Below are 21,529 nucleotides of genomic sequence, written 5' to 3' on the forward strand. Positions count from 1 at the left end.
AATCCAACGCACATGGCACCCTTTAGCGTCAATATAACATGCACAGAGCTTTGTTTGGTTATGGGTAGGTTTAGTTCTGGGGTAGGTTTAGGGTTAGACCACTAGGAGGCGCCTTCTGGCCCACATATATCTGCGTCTCATATTGACTCTAAAGGGTGCCATGTGCGTTGGATGTAGACGAAATGTCAAAAGTGTCAGTATATGACGCTGGTATTTCAGAGTTAGACAAACATCAGTCATTGTACACCGTAACTGAAAGAGCAGCCACCTTTTATGGTTCCTCTGAACCAAAACAATGTGATGCTGCGTTTACGCCATAACAGTGGTAATTTGAAAGAAATGGAAATCAGTGATGTTTTATTCCCGGAGCATAAACTCGAATTTATGCGTTTTAGCAACACTATCAATGCCGAAATTAATCTGCAGAAGTCAGTTGATACAGGTCAGTGCTAATTAAATTGTTTACGTTCATTATTATTGTGATGATATGTGGTACACACTCTCTCGTGATGCTTTTGTTAGCTCCCTGCTGCACAAGTTCATGTTTTGAAGGAGGCGTGGGGTGGAGAAGCTCTGAAGGGAGAGTAGGATATTATTCTTTCAAAGCTAGCTCGCTATTGTTAGCCTCTTTGAAAAATTGCCTATCCTACCTTTAGTTTTACTAGTATTTTTCAGTGAAAATCTTGAAAACCACCCTAGATCCAAACTCATGATATTTCACGAGAGAAGTAGAACATTGAACAAATCGTTTTTTGAGTCTATGAATCTTTAATCAATGATTCAGTCACAGCAGTCAACATTGCAAAATTATTAGTGGAAGACTAACCTCAAATTGCAATCTGTTCCTCACACAAATCTTCTTGAAATACTGCATATGAGTCATTCAGGCTATATTTAAGCAGACTTTTATGTAATAATTATCATAATTTGTTAAAAACAACAATCAATATCTTTAATCAAATCACATAGTGACACTACTAAGCTGTAGTCATGTAAATGCAAGCCGTATTTGCATTAATCACCTGTTGGCCCAGTAGCATACAGTACATTTACCAGACCATGAAAGCCAGGATTGGCCCCAAAAGTCAGGCTTGGCATTAGAGCCTGGTGCCAAGATGGAGGGGAAAACATGGAGATCAAGCCAACGGCTGAATAAAAGTGACACACATTACCTCATTTGTCACCCATGCACCATAACAACTCCCTGGACCCTGCAGAGATTATTCTGAATAAGATACGCATGGAAGTCTGGTCTAAGACTAGCACTGAATCCGTTCATACAAACTTAAGCAAACTATAGAAACATCAAGCCCACCCAGTGGTTTCTCTTAAAGTCACCATGAAATCAAAATGGACAATTCTTGTTTTTTTATGGATTATTATAGGGCTGTCAAACGATTAATCATGATTAATCGCATCCAAAATAAAAGTTTGTGTTTACATAATATTTAATTACATAATGTGTGGGTGCACTGTGTATAATTATATATATATATATATATATATATATATATACATAAACATGCATGTATATTTAAGAAATAAATGTATTTTTATATAAAATATTTATATATAATATAAGTTATATATAAATCTATATACAGTATATACATGAAAATATTTCTTAAATATGTACAAGCATGTGTGTGTGTATTTTTATATATATAAAATAATTATACACAGTGCACCCACTTATATTATGTAAACACAAAATTTTATTTTGGATGCGATTAATCGCGATTAATCGTTTGACAGCCCTAGATTATTGCAGTATTTATTATACCACAACCATCCAATCAACTATTTTCTTGTTTGAGAAACAGTTTCACTAGGATATAGTTCCCAATATAGGGAAGAAAAGACAATCGCAACTTCCATTTCATGCCGACTTCAATGCTGGCTTGCAATGCATATCGATCGTAAAAGACGTTTATTAGGTAACCTACATTTTTTGGGGAATTTACAGCTCTCTATTGTCACAGATACAATATAAAGTGCAAGCCATAGAACGGAAATCTATGCCGACGTGTACCAACGTCTGTAAATAACATGAACCAATAGCATCACTCAACAGCTTTTCACTAATGACCCATGAGTCATTCGTAAACATCTCAGCTTTGTACTAAAAAGCTTGGTTGTCTGTAAGGCCCTGTGTGTGAAAAACTATTTAAGATGCAGACCCCCAGCATGAGTATACAGTAAACTGTTCAAATAGCAACGTAGCACAGTAGGAAACCTTTCATTAAGTGCCATAATGCCTCAGCTTTACAACATGAGAGAATTTGGTCAATTTTCCTCAGTCATTTAATTGTGCTTAACTGCTCTAATTACAGAACTAGAGCGAGCCAATAGTGACGAACACCAAATCGGAAACAAAAGGAGCAGTGAACTTTGATGTATCCGAGCCTAGAGCCGTGAACTTAGAGGCCTGTCAACACACCCAACGCTATTAGCTGCGGTCAACGCTATTTCCTCACCTCACAGACAATAGTAATTAAGAGAGCAACCTGGCCGTTTAGGAAAAAGTGTGTTTCTGAACTGTCATTCAAAGTGTGTCAATGACCAATGCAACAACACTCAGGAAACATCCTTTACTAGTAATTTTCAATTTTATATTTATTACTTGTATTAATTTAGCTGTGTGTATTGTCATATTTAGGTATACACTGTAAAATATATATACATTTTCATGATTTATCAAATTTTGTCAAATTAACTTAGATTATTTATGTGGTTCAGATAACATAATATTTTCAGTTTCTGTTTATAAAATTCTCTGTTTATATATATATATATATATATTGAAATTCTATTCAACCAAAAATATGATGCTTTAAAACATTTATAAAGAGATTGCAAAATGAAATTGAGCATTTTGATCCAAGTCTTCTGAAAAGACAAGATCACTTTATATGACAATAGATTTAATTTAGGCTTTTGTTCATATATAAACATTGATCAGCTAACTGGAAACTAATAGAAAATGAGAAATTTTACCTTGGCAACTAGCTGAAAATTAAATAAGTATGTTTTTTAGCATTTTATTTTATTTCAGTTAACGTTTACTTTATTTAAAGTAACAAAGGTGTTTTTTAATGGTTTTAGTTTTAGTTAAAGGAGCGTGTTCGTGACTCGCCTGTTCGAACTCGTTTATCAAAATGAACAAATCTTTTTTCGTGTCATTTGGTTCATTCAACGAACGAAATGAACGAATTGTCTCGGAAAAAGATTAGTTCATTTTGATGAACGAGTTTGAACAGGAGAGTCACGAACGCGCATCACAGAACAGAGCAAGGTGACCATTTGAGCTTATAAAACCTAAATTTTGTTATTTTTTGTCAAATGAGCGATCGTTTCGCTTGATAAGACCCTTATTAATCGTCTGGAATCATTTAAAGCCCTTTAAACAGTTTGCATTTTCCAATGAAACTATTTTTTGGACCATGAACCGTTTGGTTCCCAATGAAGTCCATTATATGGAGAAAAAAACTTGGACTGTTTTCATCAAAAACCTTAATTTCTTTTCGACTGAAGAAAGAAAGACTGAGTAAATTATCTGCAAAAGTTTTTTTTTAAAAGTGAACTACTCCTTTAACAATAATGAACTTGGTTGTTTAAAGAAAAGTTCTTATTCATTACGAGACATAAATTAGACATGTGGAACTAAGTGCAGTAAAAAAATAAACTCTATATGTCAACATATATCCGTTTTTGGACCACTCTCCTGCAAGTATATTGTACACTCACATAGAATCAAAAATCAAAGGCTTGAGGCCCTACAAAGTGTCGATTCATGCAGGGCTAGTAAGGGATGTCGTTCCTACGGGTCTGACCAGGTATTTCCTCCATATTTCCCAAAATACACTTCAGAGGTAGCCATACAGTGGGAACAGTCATGGTGTTCATGCCCTCACACAGAGAACCCTGTGTTTCCAACTATACAAATCCCAGATGACACACCAAATCTAAATACTGGGCATACCTCTCATAGCTTTTCTAAATATGCTGCAAGAGGTAAAACATTATATATCTGAATATATGGAATGAAATATGGATCCATAAACATAAAATACTTAGTGTTAAAGGTTGACATACAGTATACAAATGATCACAGCCATCATATATTTGTGGAACACCTGACAAGTCAGCATCACCTTCTGATAAAATAGGTTTTTGAAAAAAATGCACCAGGAATTAAGGTAACATAAACACGATTCACAAAAGGGCAAAACCGACTATATAATGTCACTTCACCAACAAGAAGTCCCAGTTTAAAAATACTTGCATTAAAACTATTTTAACAACAATATAGGCTAATAAGAAATAATTCCCATCCCCCACTACACAAGTTCTCAGTTACTCAGGCAAACACACATCCAAGGACTAAGCTAGCCCTCCTTCTTAACAAGAAGCAATGCATTTTAATATCACCTGTCAATCGGGCCATTGTACGTCATTATTTACAGCTTTAACTCATTCTGACCCTGCATTCCACACTGCCTCAATTGTGACTTTTAAGAGCGCTTAAGAGAACAAACGCACACATAACACTGTGAAACAATATACCTCAAAGACACAAGTTTGCACCAAAAACAGTCAAAGTTTATATGTGAGGTGTTAATATGTGAAGTCATTTACCAAAAAAATTTTTTTAATACCTTAAACCACCAACAAATATAATCGGGTTCATCTTTAAAATAATTGTACGATGGTCCAGATACTAAGGAAATTCACAACATTAGCCATGTTGAATGAAGGCCTCAGCTGAGGTAGTGAGCAATCCGAGCATGAAGAGGCTCCGGCTTTGAGTAGCTTTAATTACAAGGTGAAAGAAGCCTTCATAACAGGAAGCGAGGGGAAAACCCGACCGCATAAAGGTAAACAGCGACACAAGGCTTGTCTGTGTTATCCTGAGTACGCCAGTGTCCAGAGGGACAAATATGATCTCGACTGGTCAAATCTGAGTATTGCGTCTTTAATATGTGGAGAAAAAAGGGCTACATTTACATCGCATGGTCTTTAAAACAACTTAAGGTTAATTGCTTAAGACCGCATTAGGCTAAAGAGAATAATGTTACCACAAAGTTACATAAAAATATACTGACAGGTTGCCATAGAGATGTAAACACTGATCTTTATACAACAAGACAAAACAATGAATGGAATGCTAATGCAAATAGCTGTTAGCTTGTGGAAAACACGAAGCATAGGCCTACATAAAATGCCACAAACTTCACTTTTGTGACATTTGCAAAGAAACTCTACTTTTATAGTACTTAAAGGATTAGTTCACTTTTGAAAAAACTTTTGCTGATAATTTACTCACCCCCATGTCATCCAAGATGTCCATGTCTTTCTTTTCTCAGTCGAAAAGAAATTAAGGTTTTTGATGAAAACATTCCAGGATTTTTCTCCTTATAATGGACTTCCATGGGAACCAGGTCCAACCGAGGTCCAAACGACAGTTATAACAGTTTCAGATGCAGCTTCAAATGTCTTTAAACGACACCAGACGATGAACAAGGGTCTTATCATGCGAAACGATCGGTTGTTTCAAAACTTATTCCAAAAATGTAACTTTTCTAAGGACAAATGCTAGCCTTTCTCCATTCTGTGAGGCGCGTTTGCAACGTCACGTAATACGTAATTACGTTCAAAAGGTCACGGGCGACGTAGCCAGAAGTACAGAGTCAGAGTGTTTACAAGTTGAACGCATAGGTTGAACGTGAAAACTAACTCAAACGCCGTTTACAAAAAGGAATTAAAAGGTAAAACAATGATGTCGGACGATTTTGTTTCTGTACTTCCGGCTACGTCGCCCGTGACCTTTTGAACGTAATTACGTATTACGTGACGTTGCAAACGCGCCTCACAATATATTATAAGGCTAGCATTTGTCCTTAGAAAAGTTACATTTTTGGAATAAGCTTAGAAATAACCGATCGTTTCGCATGATAAGACCCTTATTCATCGTCTGGTGTCGTTTAAAGACATTTGAAGCTGCATCTGAAACTGTTATTAACTGTCGTTTGGACCTCGGTTGGACCTGGTTCCCATGGAAGTCCATTATAAGGAGAAAAATCCTGGAATGTTTTCATCAAAAACCTTTAATTATTTTCGACTGAGGAAAGAAAGACATGGACATCTTGGATGACATGGGGGTGAGTAAATTATAAGCAAAAGTTTTTTCAAAAGTGAACTACTCCTTTAACTATACAAGTAGGCAGTTGTTTAACCCTCAGAAACCCCAAAAATTGCAAAGCGTTGCCATTCATCTAAAGCCCCTTTCACATAGCGCATTGATCCCGGGAAATTGGTGGGAAATTGCCAGAACGCCTTCTGTGTGAACGCAAACACGACCTAGTTGGGGACCTTGTAACATTGCTGGGATCAGTCCCGCAACGCGCGCAGTGTGCACAAAAGCCAGGACCAATGCCGTAAGGGGGTGTGTCATCATAGTGATGACGCTCGTGCCATCGCGCGACTCTGTTGCTCTTGGAAGAAAGTTTGAGTTTGTCATCAACAAAGAAAGGACGAACAAAAGTCTGCAAAGTGGAATGAAGCAGAGACCAGGAGCTCCGCGCTGAACCTGAGTTCACCAGCTTTGTGTATGTACATGTACATGTTTTCGACGAGTACGTTACACGTCTAAATCCTGACGTCATGTGTCTTTCCGGGATCTTTCCGGGTTGTGTGTGTACGCACTCACAGATCCTGGCAAATCACTGGCAGTGTGAATGAACCGAAATCAAACAATCCCGGGACAAATGCAGGGTCACGTTATCCATGTATTTTCCGGAATCTCTGAGTGAAAGGGGCTTAAAGGGTTAGTTCACCCAAAAATGAAAACTCTGTCAGTATTTACTCACCCTCATGTTATTCCAAACCTCTATGTGTTTATTTGTTCTGCTGAACACAAAGGAAGATATTTGGAGGAATGTTTTAATCAAACAGATCTCATTCCCCATTGACTACCATAGTAGGAAAAAATACATACTATGGTAGTCAATGGGGAATGAGATCTGTTTGATTAATACATTCTTCCAAATATATTCCTTTGTGTTCAGCAGAACAAATAAACACATAGAGGTTTGGAACAACATGAGGGTGAGTAAATACTGACAGAATTTTCATTTTTGGGTGAACTAACCCTTTAAAATGAAACACGTTGAGGAAAAATGTAACAGGCCAAATAGTATAACTGAACATTTAGTATGAATGAATATAGCAAAATGTATATATATTCCTGCTTAAAACTGAGCTGTTCAGATGTGAAGTGTACACGCATGTCGGATACAAGGCTTTGCAATCCACAAGATGGACAAAAGGAAAGGCCAGGCTTTACTCTCAATCCAAATCTTTTCGGAACAACCTTTTTTTATTTACAGGCCCATTTATTTCTACCCCATGCTAGTTTTATTTGTCATTAAATGGGCTGAACCCCCAGAGCTAGACTATAAATCCAACTCTGGTTCACTCTCCTTTTCTCAAATGAACAGATGTACAATTATTCTTGATCAAGCAGCTCACACAGTCAGGCCTTCAGAGTGATATCCGTGCACTGAAAACAGCTTTACCTCAAAAGAATCCTCATCCAGGATCCTGGTGCCAAAAACAGTAATACCATTGGTGTCAATACTGGCACGGTCACTCCTGCCCAAGGGCTTGGTTAGCTTCTTCTTACAGTCGACAACGATGGTCACAGTCTTCTTCTCAACACTGATGCCTACACGATGCCACCTGTGAGGAACAAGAAGAGTAGGCGATTACAAACCCAGCAAATGGTTAAAGGCCGCCACACGTGAGCCGTGTCTTACTTTAAAACCTCGGACAATTCGCCTCCATTCTTGAGATATAACATTCCTGAGTGGACCACATTCCAGCCTTCAAACTTTGGCCTTGTTTAACACTGGATTACACTCATTAAACCCTAGACCAAATCCCCTCCTGTGAGTTATCCAGCATGACAGACACTGTGAACATTGTAGAAAGTGTTTGTCAGGAAGGTACGGCAGAGAAAATGAACTGTAGAGTCAAAACATTCAGCTGGGGAGGGAACCTGATGGACGGGCTTGCGGTAGGAGATTTCAAAGACGTATCAATGGCACCCTCGAGGGTGATCAATTTCCCATAATCCACTTCATTAGAAAGAAAAACCTTTATTCTGGCTCGTGTCTTTAAAGTACTTGGCAAACTTGAACTGGGACATGCTTTACTGTGGCTGGAAACCAATGCTTTGGATTAAGTACCTGTTAACGGAATAAAAAGAGGAAATTTACATGGTTTAGACTAATGATTGATAGATGTGTGACGGTGTAAAACCACAGTATTGTACTTCATGCCTTTAGGTATTAAAAACATCCTGGGAGTATTCTAAAACTTTAGTTAATTCCTGGACTTGCCAAATGCAATGATTTAAAGTCACACATTTCTTTACATCAAAAATAACCCATTTTCCCTAAGGATGTACAGAGGTGTAATTATTCTTTCCATGTTCTATATACATAAATTATGTAAGCAACACATTTTAGCATTATCCGATTATAGTACTGTACGGTAGAGCAACACATTTGAGACATTTCTCATACATGCATTTCAGATTCTTTTCTCAAGGTCAAATTTCCATCATTATGACATTCTAAAAAGCAATGGTAATCTGTTTATCTGTATAAATTATTAAATTATTAAATGCGCAATCTAGACAGACTGTTTAGCTTTTATAAAATCACTAGCAACTATAATTCTTCCAGCACAAGGGAATTGGAATGACAGAATTAGCCCAATCAAGGTGCTTTTAACCCAAAATCCCTATCAGAAACATAAGAGCATTAATCCTTCACAGAAATATAGTTGTTTTTACAGCAAAACACCCCATTGAACTGATACCTACAATAAAGCGGCTCATGTATCAGTTCAATGGGGTGTTTTGCTTTATTAAAGCCTCTTAAGCTTAATAAGACAAAGCACTTTGTCCATTGAGTTACATTGTTCTGACATGTCAATTAATTTTAGCACTTTGTGTCAAAATAAGGCTCAAAGGGTTTCTGGACAATAATGAGCATTGCAAAACAGTTTTAATAATATTAATAATAATAACAATATCTAAGGATGCATGTTTTCACCTCAGATTACAAAAATTGCGACTTTATTTCTTGTAAATGTGACTTTATATCTTGTAATTGTGACTTAAGTTCTCATAAATGTGACTTATCTCACAATCTGATTTTTTATCTCATAATTATGACTATTTCTCAAAACTGAATTTATATCACAATGTGACTTTTTATCGCAATTATGACAGTTTCTTGCACATGTATCGCTTAATTGTGTTTATTTATTGTGAACTTTAAGGCCAGTTCACATCGCACAGATAAACAGCGTAACCCTACCGGCGATGGACGCTCTGAGTTTTTTTCACCCGACTGAACATGTTCAATCTGTGTTTGTTGGTGTCTGTTGGGGCAGTGTGAACATAACAGTTATTTTCCTCAAAATACTAAATCCTACGGCCAACTTGTGTGATGGTTTGTCTGTGCGGTGTGAATTGGCCTTTATATCTCATAATTATGACTATTTCTCAAAACTGAATTTATCTCAAAATATGAATTTTTTTAATCTTGAAATTATGTCTATTTCTAGCACATGTGGCGTTATACAGAATCTCACAATGTGACTTTATCTCGTCAATGTGATTATTTGTCCCAACTATGAATTTATATCTCACAATGTGACTTTTTATCTCATAACTGTGACTATTTAGGCCATCAATGTGTACTTACAAATCATGTTTAATTTGGACTTCTCTGTGCATGCTCTTTGACTGACAGACAAGAACGGTTTGACCTAAAAATATCCAAATTGAAAATACTGTGGAAACAAAGACAGCTACATCTTGGATGCCCTTGAGGTGAGCTAAAACATATCAAATATTAACTTCAAAGTGAACTATCCCTTTAATTGTGACTTCTTGCAACTGCAACTAATATACCACACAATGTGCTTTTTGTCTTATTTTAAACTTTATCTCACAATTACAAGCTTCCAAAAATCTCTGTTCATGTTTGTAAGAGCTTCCTGATGATGTAACCAAGGAGGTTCATTTCTGAGGTCAAGCTTCAGCCCCGACGGATCCGACTTTCCATCTTTCTAAAATAACAGAACCCTGGAGGTCAGATCACCTGCGGCCCTGTCCGCTTCACTCCATCAATCCAGACTCACAGCGAGATCTCCTCTGGCTTGACTTGCAGAAGAAATCACACATAACTAACGCCTCAGTAGTCACCTGTAATTCTGATTTGTCTGCTTTTCAACTGAAAAGTCTCTAAAACAGTCCCAGAAATGTCTTCATATACATATGTAATGGATCAGGGCCACAGTGTAAAAGTCTAGGCTGGTAACAAATGACTTCATGCTGGTACAGGCTGATGACTGACCTCTGTCTGACCCTGTCTGGAGTCAGTCTTTCTCTTTGAGGATGGATCTAAATGGGTCTAAAAAAAGCCCCTGTACATTCGGCTTTGTGGTCTGTGACTTACTTTCCATCGGCCAGGTTGAGAGAGCGGAACAGGGGGTAATCCTCCGGGGCAGGCTTGCCTGTCTGATCCTCGTACAGGAAGACAGGTGAGCGGCCCACCTCGACGCCTAGTTGTTGGACGCCTTTCTCGTTGTAGATGGACAAAAGGAAGGACTGGATCCCAGCTTTGGGCTTGATGGTGGTTAGGATGGAAAAGTCTTCAGGGAACACTCCATCTAGAACACAGCACAAACAGGAAACAAGTTCGCTGAAGAGTTCATTGAGTTTTTAAGGTCCATCCAAACAGCTAATTGTTGAATTTGCAAGCATTATAGAGGACTATAGGAATGCCAATTAAAAATAAAAGTAAATGAATCAATTGATTTATTCATTTCAAATGAATTTGGCTAAAACAGATTGGCTCGCGATTAAAAGTTGCATGTGTTTTTATTTTATTTTATTGTGACATTTAATTAACATTTTAAATATAAAAAAGATGTCTATATAATTGTTTTGAATTAAATCTGGCTATTTATTTTTCAACTTGACAGCTGATTTATTTATTGACCTATATATATATTAATTACATTTAAATTGATAAATTTGATTTTTTTATCCTCCATAAAGCATGTTCTGGCTTTCATAGTGCAGTTTTATTCATGCTTTAATTATTTTATAAGGTTATATTAGTGCATTTACATTGTTTAACTAAAAAGGCCATGAATGAGAAAAGCATTGGGATAAGATTTGACATTTTAAACACTTTATATCAGTCGTAATCCATCTAGCTTAAAAGGGGAAATGCAAGAGACTTGATAATAAACACCAGATACAGTATATGGCATTGGGATGAAGAAATAATAACAAGTACTAAACATGAATCTGTTTTCCACCATATAAAGAAACATCTGCAAAATTATGATCACAATCCAATTACATAATGCATCTCGAATGTATTACTGAATGCAAGTTGTATGTGGTGGGCTTTTCTTGGGTGGGATTGCCTGGTTAAAAGAGCAGCTTGGACATTCTGCAAAAAATCTTCTTTTTTGTTTTGTTTCATGGAAAGACGTGGAAAGACAATGTCATTTTTGGGTGAACTATCTCTTTAAACGTTTCTGTTCATTTCTTATGCAACTAAGCAGACCAGACGAGACGAGCCATGCTGTGGTCAAGAGATTTTAGCCAAGTTCTCCTGCCGCTTAACAATACAAGCGTCTGAGTGAAACATGGCCCTGCACAATCAGAGATGGCATCTCATGTCAAAAGCCTTGGCAACCGCAACAAAGGGCACATTTAAACGCAGCTAAACGTAGGCAGGACATGGAGACATGTTCATGGGGTTCGGCTTACCTGGGAAAAGCTGCTTGGTTGGGGCACTGATCTGGGCATTCTTGACTATTTTGTAGGCCGTGTCGGGCTGTGATGCTCTTCTGTTTGTGCAAAATCCTAAAGTTTTCTGTACTCCTTCTGGGACAGTGGGAAATTCTAATACTTTAAGGACATCCACAGGTTCTGCTGCATGGGGTTGAGAAGATACACACAAAAAGATTCATGAATAAATGAATAAAGAAGGAGAATGCATTAGAAATAGTCATAGTTAAGCAGACAAACACTTTTTGCAATACTTTTTTGTGCCTTTTTCAAATATTACCTTTCATGCAGTGTATAATATAGCTGTTTGTGAATGTAAAAGGTCTGCAAATTTTAAAGATCAAAGTCCACGACAAATGATGTCATTGTCTCCTAAAAAAAGGCTAGATTCTAAACTGCCGAAACGAGTCGTTCAAAATTTCAGACTCACTTTCTGTTATATACATAACAATGTAACAAATTTGCATAATGCCACATAATGGTCTTCATTGGCTGCCAGCGAACGACCCGCCCCCAAACATTGTAGTTGTAGGTGAGGCCTGGAATAGGTTATTGGTTCATGTTGTCGACAAGTCAAAAAGATGGAAAAATACAGAATAACCAACACCATCATTACTGTTTGTATCACTGTGTATAAAAGCGCTGAGGAAGCCTCTGGATCGGAAATTCAAATATGGTAATGGCCGTTTGTTTCCAACACACACTGTAAGTGCTAGACCAATCACAACAGACTTGGCCAGATGGGTTTAGAGAGATTGAAACTGTTTTTCAGATTAGGAGAACATTTTTTGGCCTTTTACACATGTGCCTAGAAATGTGTTTTTAACTTAAAGGGATACTCCACTTTTTTTTTTTTGGGAAATAGGCTCATTTTACCACTCCCCCAGAGTTAAACAGTCGGGTTTTACCGTTTTCGAATGTATTCAGTCGATTTTCTGATATTTAGAAGAATATCAGTAAACAGACAGTTTCTGGTCTCACTGACTTCCATAGTATATTGTTTTTCTACTATGGAAGTCAATGAGACCAGAAACTGTCTGGTTACTGATATTGTTCTAAATATCAGAAAATCGTCTGAATGGATTCGAAAACGGTAACTCAACTGTTTAACTCTGGGGGAGTTGTAAAATGAGCCTATTTCCAAAAAAAGTGGAGTATCCCTTTAAACTTCAAGACTCAACAGTGGAAAATCTACATATTTATTTATACAATTTTATTCCATTTTTAAAATATGTATACTGTAATTATGATATAATATAAAGTGCAAATCTATATAAATCATCTAAAACAGCTATGTATTTTAATACTTTTGTATCTATAATATTTACTGTATAAATGGTTAGTCATATTACACATGCGTGGTTTAATTAAAGCTGTCAAATGAACTAAACTAACCCAACGATGCATCAAAATGATCTCTAAACATTATTTTATGACCCACAACCACAAAAAAAGAGGACATATCTGAAATTCGGTCTGTTTTACGTGGCTATATGATCAAAACTCAAATAATTAGTCTTCATTCCTATGAGATTTGACCCTTGTGAAATTCCCGATACCACCTTCAACTCTTTTGGGAGACACTTCAGCAACAGCTGGGTTAAGTAAACTTGAACCAACGGTTTCATTATGGTTAACGAAGCAAGATGAAAGATAAACACTGTTCACCCCGGATCACCCTGAAACTTCACTGAGAGGAAGAACTCAAAACCTTAAAGCACCATTGAGAGGCATGTCTTCATGATTAATTGGGAATGTAGGGGCACATGTTTTGGCATCTGGGTGTTTTTTAAGAATCTACCAACATAGTGTCTTCTGGGACTTGAGTGAATCTTTGGCATCTACCACATAAAACTGAAAGCTCAAACCGCCAACAATAAAGGCATGCTACATCACAAAAGGATGGACTGGGAGGTCTAAACCACCATAATAAAGACGCTGAGGCATTCCCAGTGCTGAGAGAACATTTACCACCCCATTTAAAAGTCTTTGTGAGTAGTGCAATGATCCCCCACGATCTGAGAGACTTTATGCTGAACATACAAAGGGAAAACCTCAAATTCAACTACTTATCTAATACAATGAGGGAATATCCATAACCTCAGGCCTCATATAATCCAGATGTGGTGCTGTCACTCGAATCTGACCTTTTGCCATTCAAGTGCCAAAGAAAAATGTCAATACTCCTAAATACTTCAGAATACCAACTGAGAATGTGCTGCCATTAGGAGAGCGCAACTGATGACCTGGTGCGATTTTAACCAGGCTGCTGTGCAAACACACACGCTGTTTCACTTTCATTCATTCTTTGCATTAGGCGGGCTTGTGTGTGTGGGAGAGAAGGTTGATTCGACTTCGAGAGTGAATGTGGAGGGAGGTACTAACTGAGAGAGAGTTGCACATTAAGATCATAAACCTGCCATCATTACTATTCCAAGGGACACCACAAAGTGGGAGGGGCTTCTGTCATTTGCATAAATCATTTAGTAATGAAATTCCCTTTTATGGTAACAGGAAGACACAAATGTAGTGCTAAAATAACATGTTCCAATGGATGAGCTCTCATTTGGTCAAGGGAATGCAATGTAATACATTTTTAGAATTTCGTTTTTTAGGCGATATTAAGGGAAGACCTTTTTACCTGCTGCTCCTTGAGACTCTAATAATGAATTCAGTCAGAATCTCTCTCTCTTTTTCATCCTCTATCTCCCCCTTCTCCCCTCGCTCTCCCCTCTTTGACACATGCGTGCCGATCGAACAAGAAAGCATTATGCCACAGGCTCTCCGTGAGGCAACCTCACTGACGGAATTTTTTGCAAAAAAAAAAAAAAAAAAAAAAAACGTTTCCCTCACGACTGTAGAGAAACATCAAAGAACAATAAAGCCTTTCAGCCATCTGCTTCTCAAGAACACTGTTCAGTTCTCCTAATATTCCAGGGACAGTTCAGCTAAAAATTTAAAATGTGTCATCATTTACTCTCTCATGTCATTCCAAACACATTCGTTCTAGTGTGAAACAGATGGGGAACAGGTACAGCAATGTGTTTCGTCTACAACATTAATATCTCCTTTGTGAAACAAAGAAAGTCATACAGGTTTGGAACGACCTGAGGGTGAGCAAATGATGACGGATTGTTTATTTTGTCTGAACATTAAACATTGTAGATGCATGTAGAACCTGGAATAGGTGGAACATTTCCATTGCGCTTTATAGTGGAAGAATGTTCTTTAGATTATGAAGTTCTTTACTGAAACATTCTTTGGGAAACCCCAAATGTTTCTTCTATGGCATCTGTTTTTAAGAGTGTACATTTAAGATGCAACAGAGAGAATTATGTAACATCATAATGTTACTTTTACTTCAAAAATGGACTGAGCCACAACCAACATGCGTTGAGTGAACTCGCAAATGCATGACTCGTGAATAGCCCAAATGGATACTAGTCAGCCCCATCTACTATAAGAGTATGGAAAGATTTCTGAAATGTGTGCATTGTTTGAAGGAATGCACATCTGAGGTTCCTCAGCCCCAGGGGCTGAGAAAACATGTCAGTACACTGCCAGCTCAAGAGGGCACCCGGTAGAAATGCCTTCACAAGCCACAAACCGCAAAGGATATAATGCATTGCTTCAGAAGTCCAATTGGATTAATACATTACAAGATCCATTATCAGTTATCACAGGTTAAGCGTGCCGTATCGCTGACACTTCAGAACAAATAAATCTGGTTATTTTCAAGCAGCATTAAGAAAAGTGGCAAATAAGAGAACAACAGCAATCCATTGTCTTTGCCATTTTCAAACGAAATAAATGCCTAATTTAATTTTGCAAGGAACTTTGTTCCTGTAAGGGTCGGTGAGACCTATCATAAGGACAGACTGGGGCCCCTGGATGGCTCTGGGCCCTTTGAAGCCTCCAAAATAATAGGGATGGACAGAGAGGACAGTCATCAAATAACGGGAAGGCACTTAGTAGAGAAACATTCCCACTGGGAAACTCATCGTGTGGACCTAGAAAGCCACCACTTGGGCTTCGGTGGAGATAGGGGTGAATGGGCAACGGGTGATTTTGGCTATAGACCACATGGGCTCAACCTCAACGCTAGTTCATTACCCCGCAGCAATCTCGAATGAACAGTGTAAAGCGGACAAGACTACTTTTTGTCTCTGTGACATGTACACTTATATATTTATATTACAAGTGCATTATTTACATTTCTATATTTCTGTAACTGAAAAGAGAAAAATCCCTTGTTGCAGTTCTTATTATCAGTCACGCCCATTGTAAATTGGACCTCCCAGGTTTCAGTTACTATAAATCATATTCTTATCATAGTTAAAGATTGTAAGATAGTTCATAACACACACACACAAACATGTCAATGCTGCCAGAACACTTGTTCTCAATGAAGTCTTATGAGCATAAATTAGTAGCCTATATCAATTACAGGTAATCTCCTATTAATTCGCCTCTCCTTGAATGCCCTTAATTTGGCACACAACTTCATCCTCACAATCAGACCATTCAAGAAGATACTTTTCCATTTTCTTTTCTTAAATGTAAGGCATTGATGTAAAACCCTTAGGAATTACACCCTGCTAACCGTGTCCACACACACCTAACGGACCACAGGTTCAAACAAAGAGCTTTTTCTGCGTCAAAGTAAATCCTAAACTGTCTCTCCGTGACACTTTCTTGACACATTCCTCCTCTTCACCCTCTCATTAAGTGTAATATAACATAAAATATATAGACATAAAATAAAATCGCAGGCAAATTGAAGGGCAGAAGTCATGCGCAAAAGGTTACATACTTTCGACTAACTATTTGAAATTACAGACTCAGACCCTTTCTGTGTTTAAAATTATTATCACTATTCAATCATGCTATGCATATAATGTAGATAAGTAAAGCATTATGAACCGTATGTGTTATATAATATGCCCATGAAATTGCATTATTAATTGTATTAAACGCTTGTGAAATCATGAACTGGTGGCTTTATTTTAACGAATTCAAAAGAATACACAGTCTTCTTCATTTCATGATTACAATGTCTTTTGATTTCATGTGCACTGGTAGCCTATTCTATCTTGTAACACACATCTACGATCACCTGTCTAAATCAAACGCGTTAAAATCCGCGGGCGCAAATGCGCATCTCCTATCTGACAGTCCCTACAACTTTATCAAAAGTTTGGAAGTCTATCTTTCCTTACCTGCTCTGACATTTGGAGCCTGCAGAACCAGGACGAGTGAAACTGTGATGAATTTGAAAACAGTGGAATCCAAAAGCCACCTTTTCGTTTTCCACATTGGGGACCACCTTGGCCTCTCCATGGTTGGGGCGCCCACAAATGTGTACAAAACCCGGGGCGACCTCTGCTTATTTGAAAATGATCTCCCTTCTACAATCCCAAAATGTACCCGATCTGCTCTAAACAGCCATAGGTGAGGGGTATTTTGTTTCGCCGGGCCCCCTTAGATCCTCCTTTCCATGCGCCCAGCCTTCAGACTGAAGGGAATCGGGCTTTAATCAAAATGAGACGCTGAGCGCTCGATCGCCTCACCGTCAAGAGGGCTGGACCCAGACCCTGGATTACAGGAAAATGACAAGGGAAAAATACCCCGATTAGCAAATCAGGGGGCTTGAAAGTTGGCTAGGGATCCACCCATCAGTTTTCCAAAGCCTCCCCTGGTCGCCCTCTTGCGCGTCCCCCGCGAAAGCCGGTAAAAAAAAAATCCATGGAGTAGCCTGGGAATGAGAGAGAGAGAGAGAGAGAGAGAGAGAGAGAGAGAGAGAGAGAGAGAGAGAGAGAGAGAGAGAGAGGGAGGGAGAGAGAGAGAGAGAGAGAGAGAGAGAGAGAGCAAGCAATTCCATATTTCTTCAATATTTGTACGTTTTCGGATTAGGCATATTTGCATATAAATACAGCGTCGCCTAGGTCAAAAATATTTGACTAGTAAAGGGAATGACCTGTCAGAATCAAGGGTTACACTTTTTTAAGATCTCTGTTGCTGTAATTAACTACTGAGTAATATTAATTAACTACATGTACTTATTAAAGGTTAAGAAGGGGTTAGTTGCATACTTTATAATTATTACTATAATAACAATGACAGTTTTACCCTTTATTTTAAGGTGATGAAGTTACATTGTGAACTACACTATGTTATGGTTGGGGTTAGGGTCTGGTTTAGGATATTTGTAATAATGCATAATTTACTATTATTATAATAGTATAGTAAGTACATGTAGTAACATGTAACTACGTCGTGCACCTTAAATTAAGTCGAATCAAGTATTCAAGAGAGCTGTTTTATGATTTATGAGTCCATTTATTTTGAATAGAACTAACATAATGGATTTAACATACCTTCGTTCAACTGTTAATTAGAACATTATTATTGTGTTAATATTACATCAAGTTTATTTAGAACCTTTGATGAAATCCATGAGAAATTCGTCAAGTCTCACTGTAAAAAGTGTTCAGTTGACTTAACTTAAAAAAGTAAGAAAACATGTTGCCTTAAAAATGTTAAGTTAATAAACTAAAACTTTTTTAAGTTAAAAAAAAAAAGTGTACTGAAAAAAAATAAGTAAAGTGAACCTTGCAATTCCACATAACTCACTTTTTTTCAACTACGTATGAAATTTATGAATTCAATTTTAAGTGAACCTACAGTGTGGCTTATTAGCAGGAAAAAAGTATAAAAGACAATAAAATAATCAAATGAATACACAGTTATGTTTTGCAGACCTTTATTCTTCAAGAGTGCATGTGGAGGTTGTGTGGGAGGGGCTAAGTTTGACTGACAGGCCATCACTTTTCCCAGTTTCATTCCTCCACACTCTGTCCCATAAAGATGAAGAAATGAGTTAAGATGAAAAGTGAATGAAAGTCAGAGTGAAACACAAACAAATCAAAGTATGAATAAAATGATGGCTTCTTGTAGTAGGCTATGATTCATTCAGTACAAAAACTGCCATCTCTTTGGTTTGCAAGAAATTCCTGTGTTAAATGACCTATAGTCTCTAGTTCCGATTCAAAGTGCAGTGTAAAGGCTGAGTACCATAGTCTGAAATGGAATTGTTCAACATTATACAATTTATGAACCTGTGAATGAAACATAATGATCATTTAGTTTAGCTCCACTTCTAAAATGTTGTATGAATAAAATGAACGACTGGCTCAAACAAATGGCACGCAGCCAGCTCGTGATCCATGCCAGAAATAACTTTTTGTTAGCATGCCAAATCTCTTCTGTGAATTGATTAAATAATGAATGAAAGAAAAAGGACAAATGACCGTGGCTTTTTGCATTAATTCAAAATCAATAAAATAATTAATACAAAATCAGTGAGATAATTCATCATACAACAAAGCATTATGTCATCACCTCAGGGCAAGTTGGAACTACACTCAGTGAACTGTCTGAAGAAACATGCACAGTAGATCTTCAGATTCGAAGATTATTTGCATGCAGTAACGCCTGTGATCATGATTGCATTGTCAGATTTAGTGACAAAATGATTTACCAATACAAAATATTGCAATATGTATCCTTCACAAATGTCTGCAGCTTATGAATAGTGTTGCATGCCTTAGAATATTTTAATTAATTGATGATGATGAAGTGCATTTAAAAAAAAAGTTATTTTTACTTATCTTTCACTGTGTTGATGGACTCTGCCAGAGATCAAAGGTCAAAACACATTCTGACAGTTACATGGCTCTGATATAACAAATGTGGCATTCTTAGGCTACTTATTATATTGAGTGCAGTGGGTGTAAACACGGTGGATAATCACAAAGTTATCACATACATATACAAAAAATAAAACATATTTCTCATTGCCAAGAACATGTGTTAAGATGTGTGCAGAACAGATTCTCATATTACTGTCGTATAAAATGATGTAGTTATGCATGCTTTGAGCAAGATCATTTGAGAGGCAGCTTTTTAGTTTGCATTTTTATCTTCAGTGATGACTTGGCTCAGTCTACGCTTCACAATTGTAAATTCAGTTCAGTTCCAGGACTGTCCAAGGGTGTAAATGATGGGTAGAAAGGGCTGTCCATAATATGAATGAGCTCGATCGGGACATTTTTAAAAACTGTGGTCCATAAAAGAAGGGTATATGATATTAGAACAACACCAGGGTGAGTAAATGATGACTCAATTTTCATTTTAGAGTGAACTATCCCTTTAATGTAAAGTTTTTTTTTTAGATATGACTAGTCCCTTCAGCATTTTTATTTGACCTTAAGTGAAATCGTAAGGGGAGACTTTTCACAGGCACACACTATCCAGCCACTAGCTTCTGTCCATCAGAGTCTAAACACACAGAACCTGAGGGAGTATAAAGGGCTCTTTCTGTCTAAGCTCAGGGCCAGAGCGGACCGAGAGTTCAGTCTCTCTCAACATACAACCTGTGCTCTGTGTTCAACAAAGAACTCCCACAGAACACATTCCCTCAACCTGGGGAGTGAACTTAAACATGAGAAACAATCGAAAATGCTCAAATTGTACGTTTGAGACGACTCTCTGAGGTAAAGAAAAAAGACTTCTAGACAGCGGTAGGACTGTCATTCAGGAATTGTGAGCCGGTTATTTTCACTGTGGTCTACCATGGTGGGTACTAGAATGAATACTGGTTAAAATATCGCTTCCATTTTAAGAGTGTCTACATCTGTAATGTCCACATTGTGCATAGTGGAAGCCAAAGGGGGGGACTGCTGCTAACTTTATTTGAGTAAATATACATAATTAGCCTACACAAGCTCAAAATAGCTTTGGTTAGAGGTTCATTCATGTGCAGAACGTTGTTGTGGCGTCATTAAGCATTTAAAAAGCCCGCATTTAAGAAATCAAACACATTGATTGTTGACTATGGCTGATTTATACTCTTTTTTAGTGTTTAAAGCCTCTTATTAAATATAATCAGGTCTCAGGTCCTGATAAAAATATTTTCAAGATTTGTTATCACAACATATTTTCTTTTTGTCAAATCAACTTTATAATAATTTATTTAGTTGAGATAACTTTTTTTTTTTAGTTTGTGATGGTTAAATTAATCTACTTCATTGTATTAACTCACTTTTTCCAGTTCAATCAACTTAAAATTTTAAGGCAACCCAGGTTACTTACTTTTTTAAGTTAAACCAACAAAAAAAAATTTACAGTGTAGTAATCACAACATTTTTTCTTTTGTCAAATCAACTTAAATAATTTATTTAGTTCAGATAACATATACTTTTGAGTTTCTGATGGTTAAATTAATTAATCTTCATTGTATTAACTCACTTTTTCCAGTTCAATGCAGTTAAAATTTGAAGGCAACCAGGTTACTTACTTTTTTAAGTTAAACCATCAATATTTTTTTACAGTCGCCTCCACATGTTCAAAAGCTTTAGTTTAATGTTGATGGAGGTCACCTAACACCTAACAAAGTGGATCACAAACTGGGTAGCAAATCTCCATTAATTTACCACACTTTTCGAGTCGTTCTAGACCCTTGATCACAAACATACTACATTACAGGCAGTAATGGCTCTCTTCTCATGTTTAGCAGTGGTTGGAAAGTCACCCCAGGGCCCACACAGTTATTCAAAGCTTGGTTGTAGATGTCAAATCTCA

At 37.2% G+C, this 21,529-nt stretch overlaps 1 protein-coding gene across 1 annotated transcript in view; it reads right to left on the reverse strand.

Moving 5' to 3' along the window:
- col11a1a (collagen, type XI, alpha 1a) overlaps positions 1-17,445 on the reverse strand; it is a 76,901-nt gene extending 59,456 nt beyond the window's left edge. Inside the window, exons 1-4 of the mRNA XM_089125638.1 lie at positions 17,107-17,445; positions 11,867-12,031; positions 10,536-10,749; positions 7,578-7,740 (exon numbers count right to left, since the gene is read on the reverse strand). Of these exons, the coding sequence (XP_088981764.1) occupies positions 7,578-7,740; positions 10,536-10,749; positions 11,867-12,031; positions 17,107-17,227 (663 nt within the window). The 5' untranslated portion in view covers positions 17,228-17,445. The remainder of the gene's footprint in view (positions 1-7,577; positions 7,741-10,535; positions 10,750-11,866; positions 12,032-17,106) is intronic.
- Positions 17,446-21,529: the final 4,084 nt, after the last annotated feature.

Source organism: Pimephales promelas, chromosome 22 (genome assembly GCF_988280905.1).
Source record: "Pimephales promelas chromosome 22, fPimPro1.hap1.1, whole genome shotgun sequence".
NCBI lineage: Eukaryota > Metazoa > Chordata > Actinopteri > Cypriniformes > Leuciscidae > Pimephales > Pimephales promelas.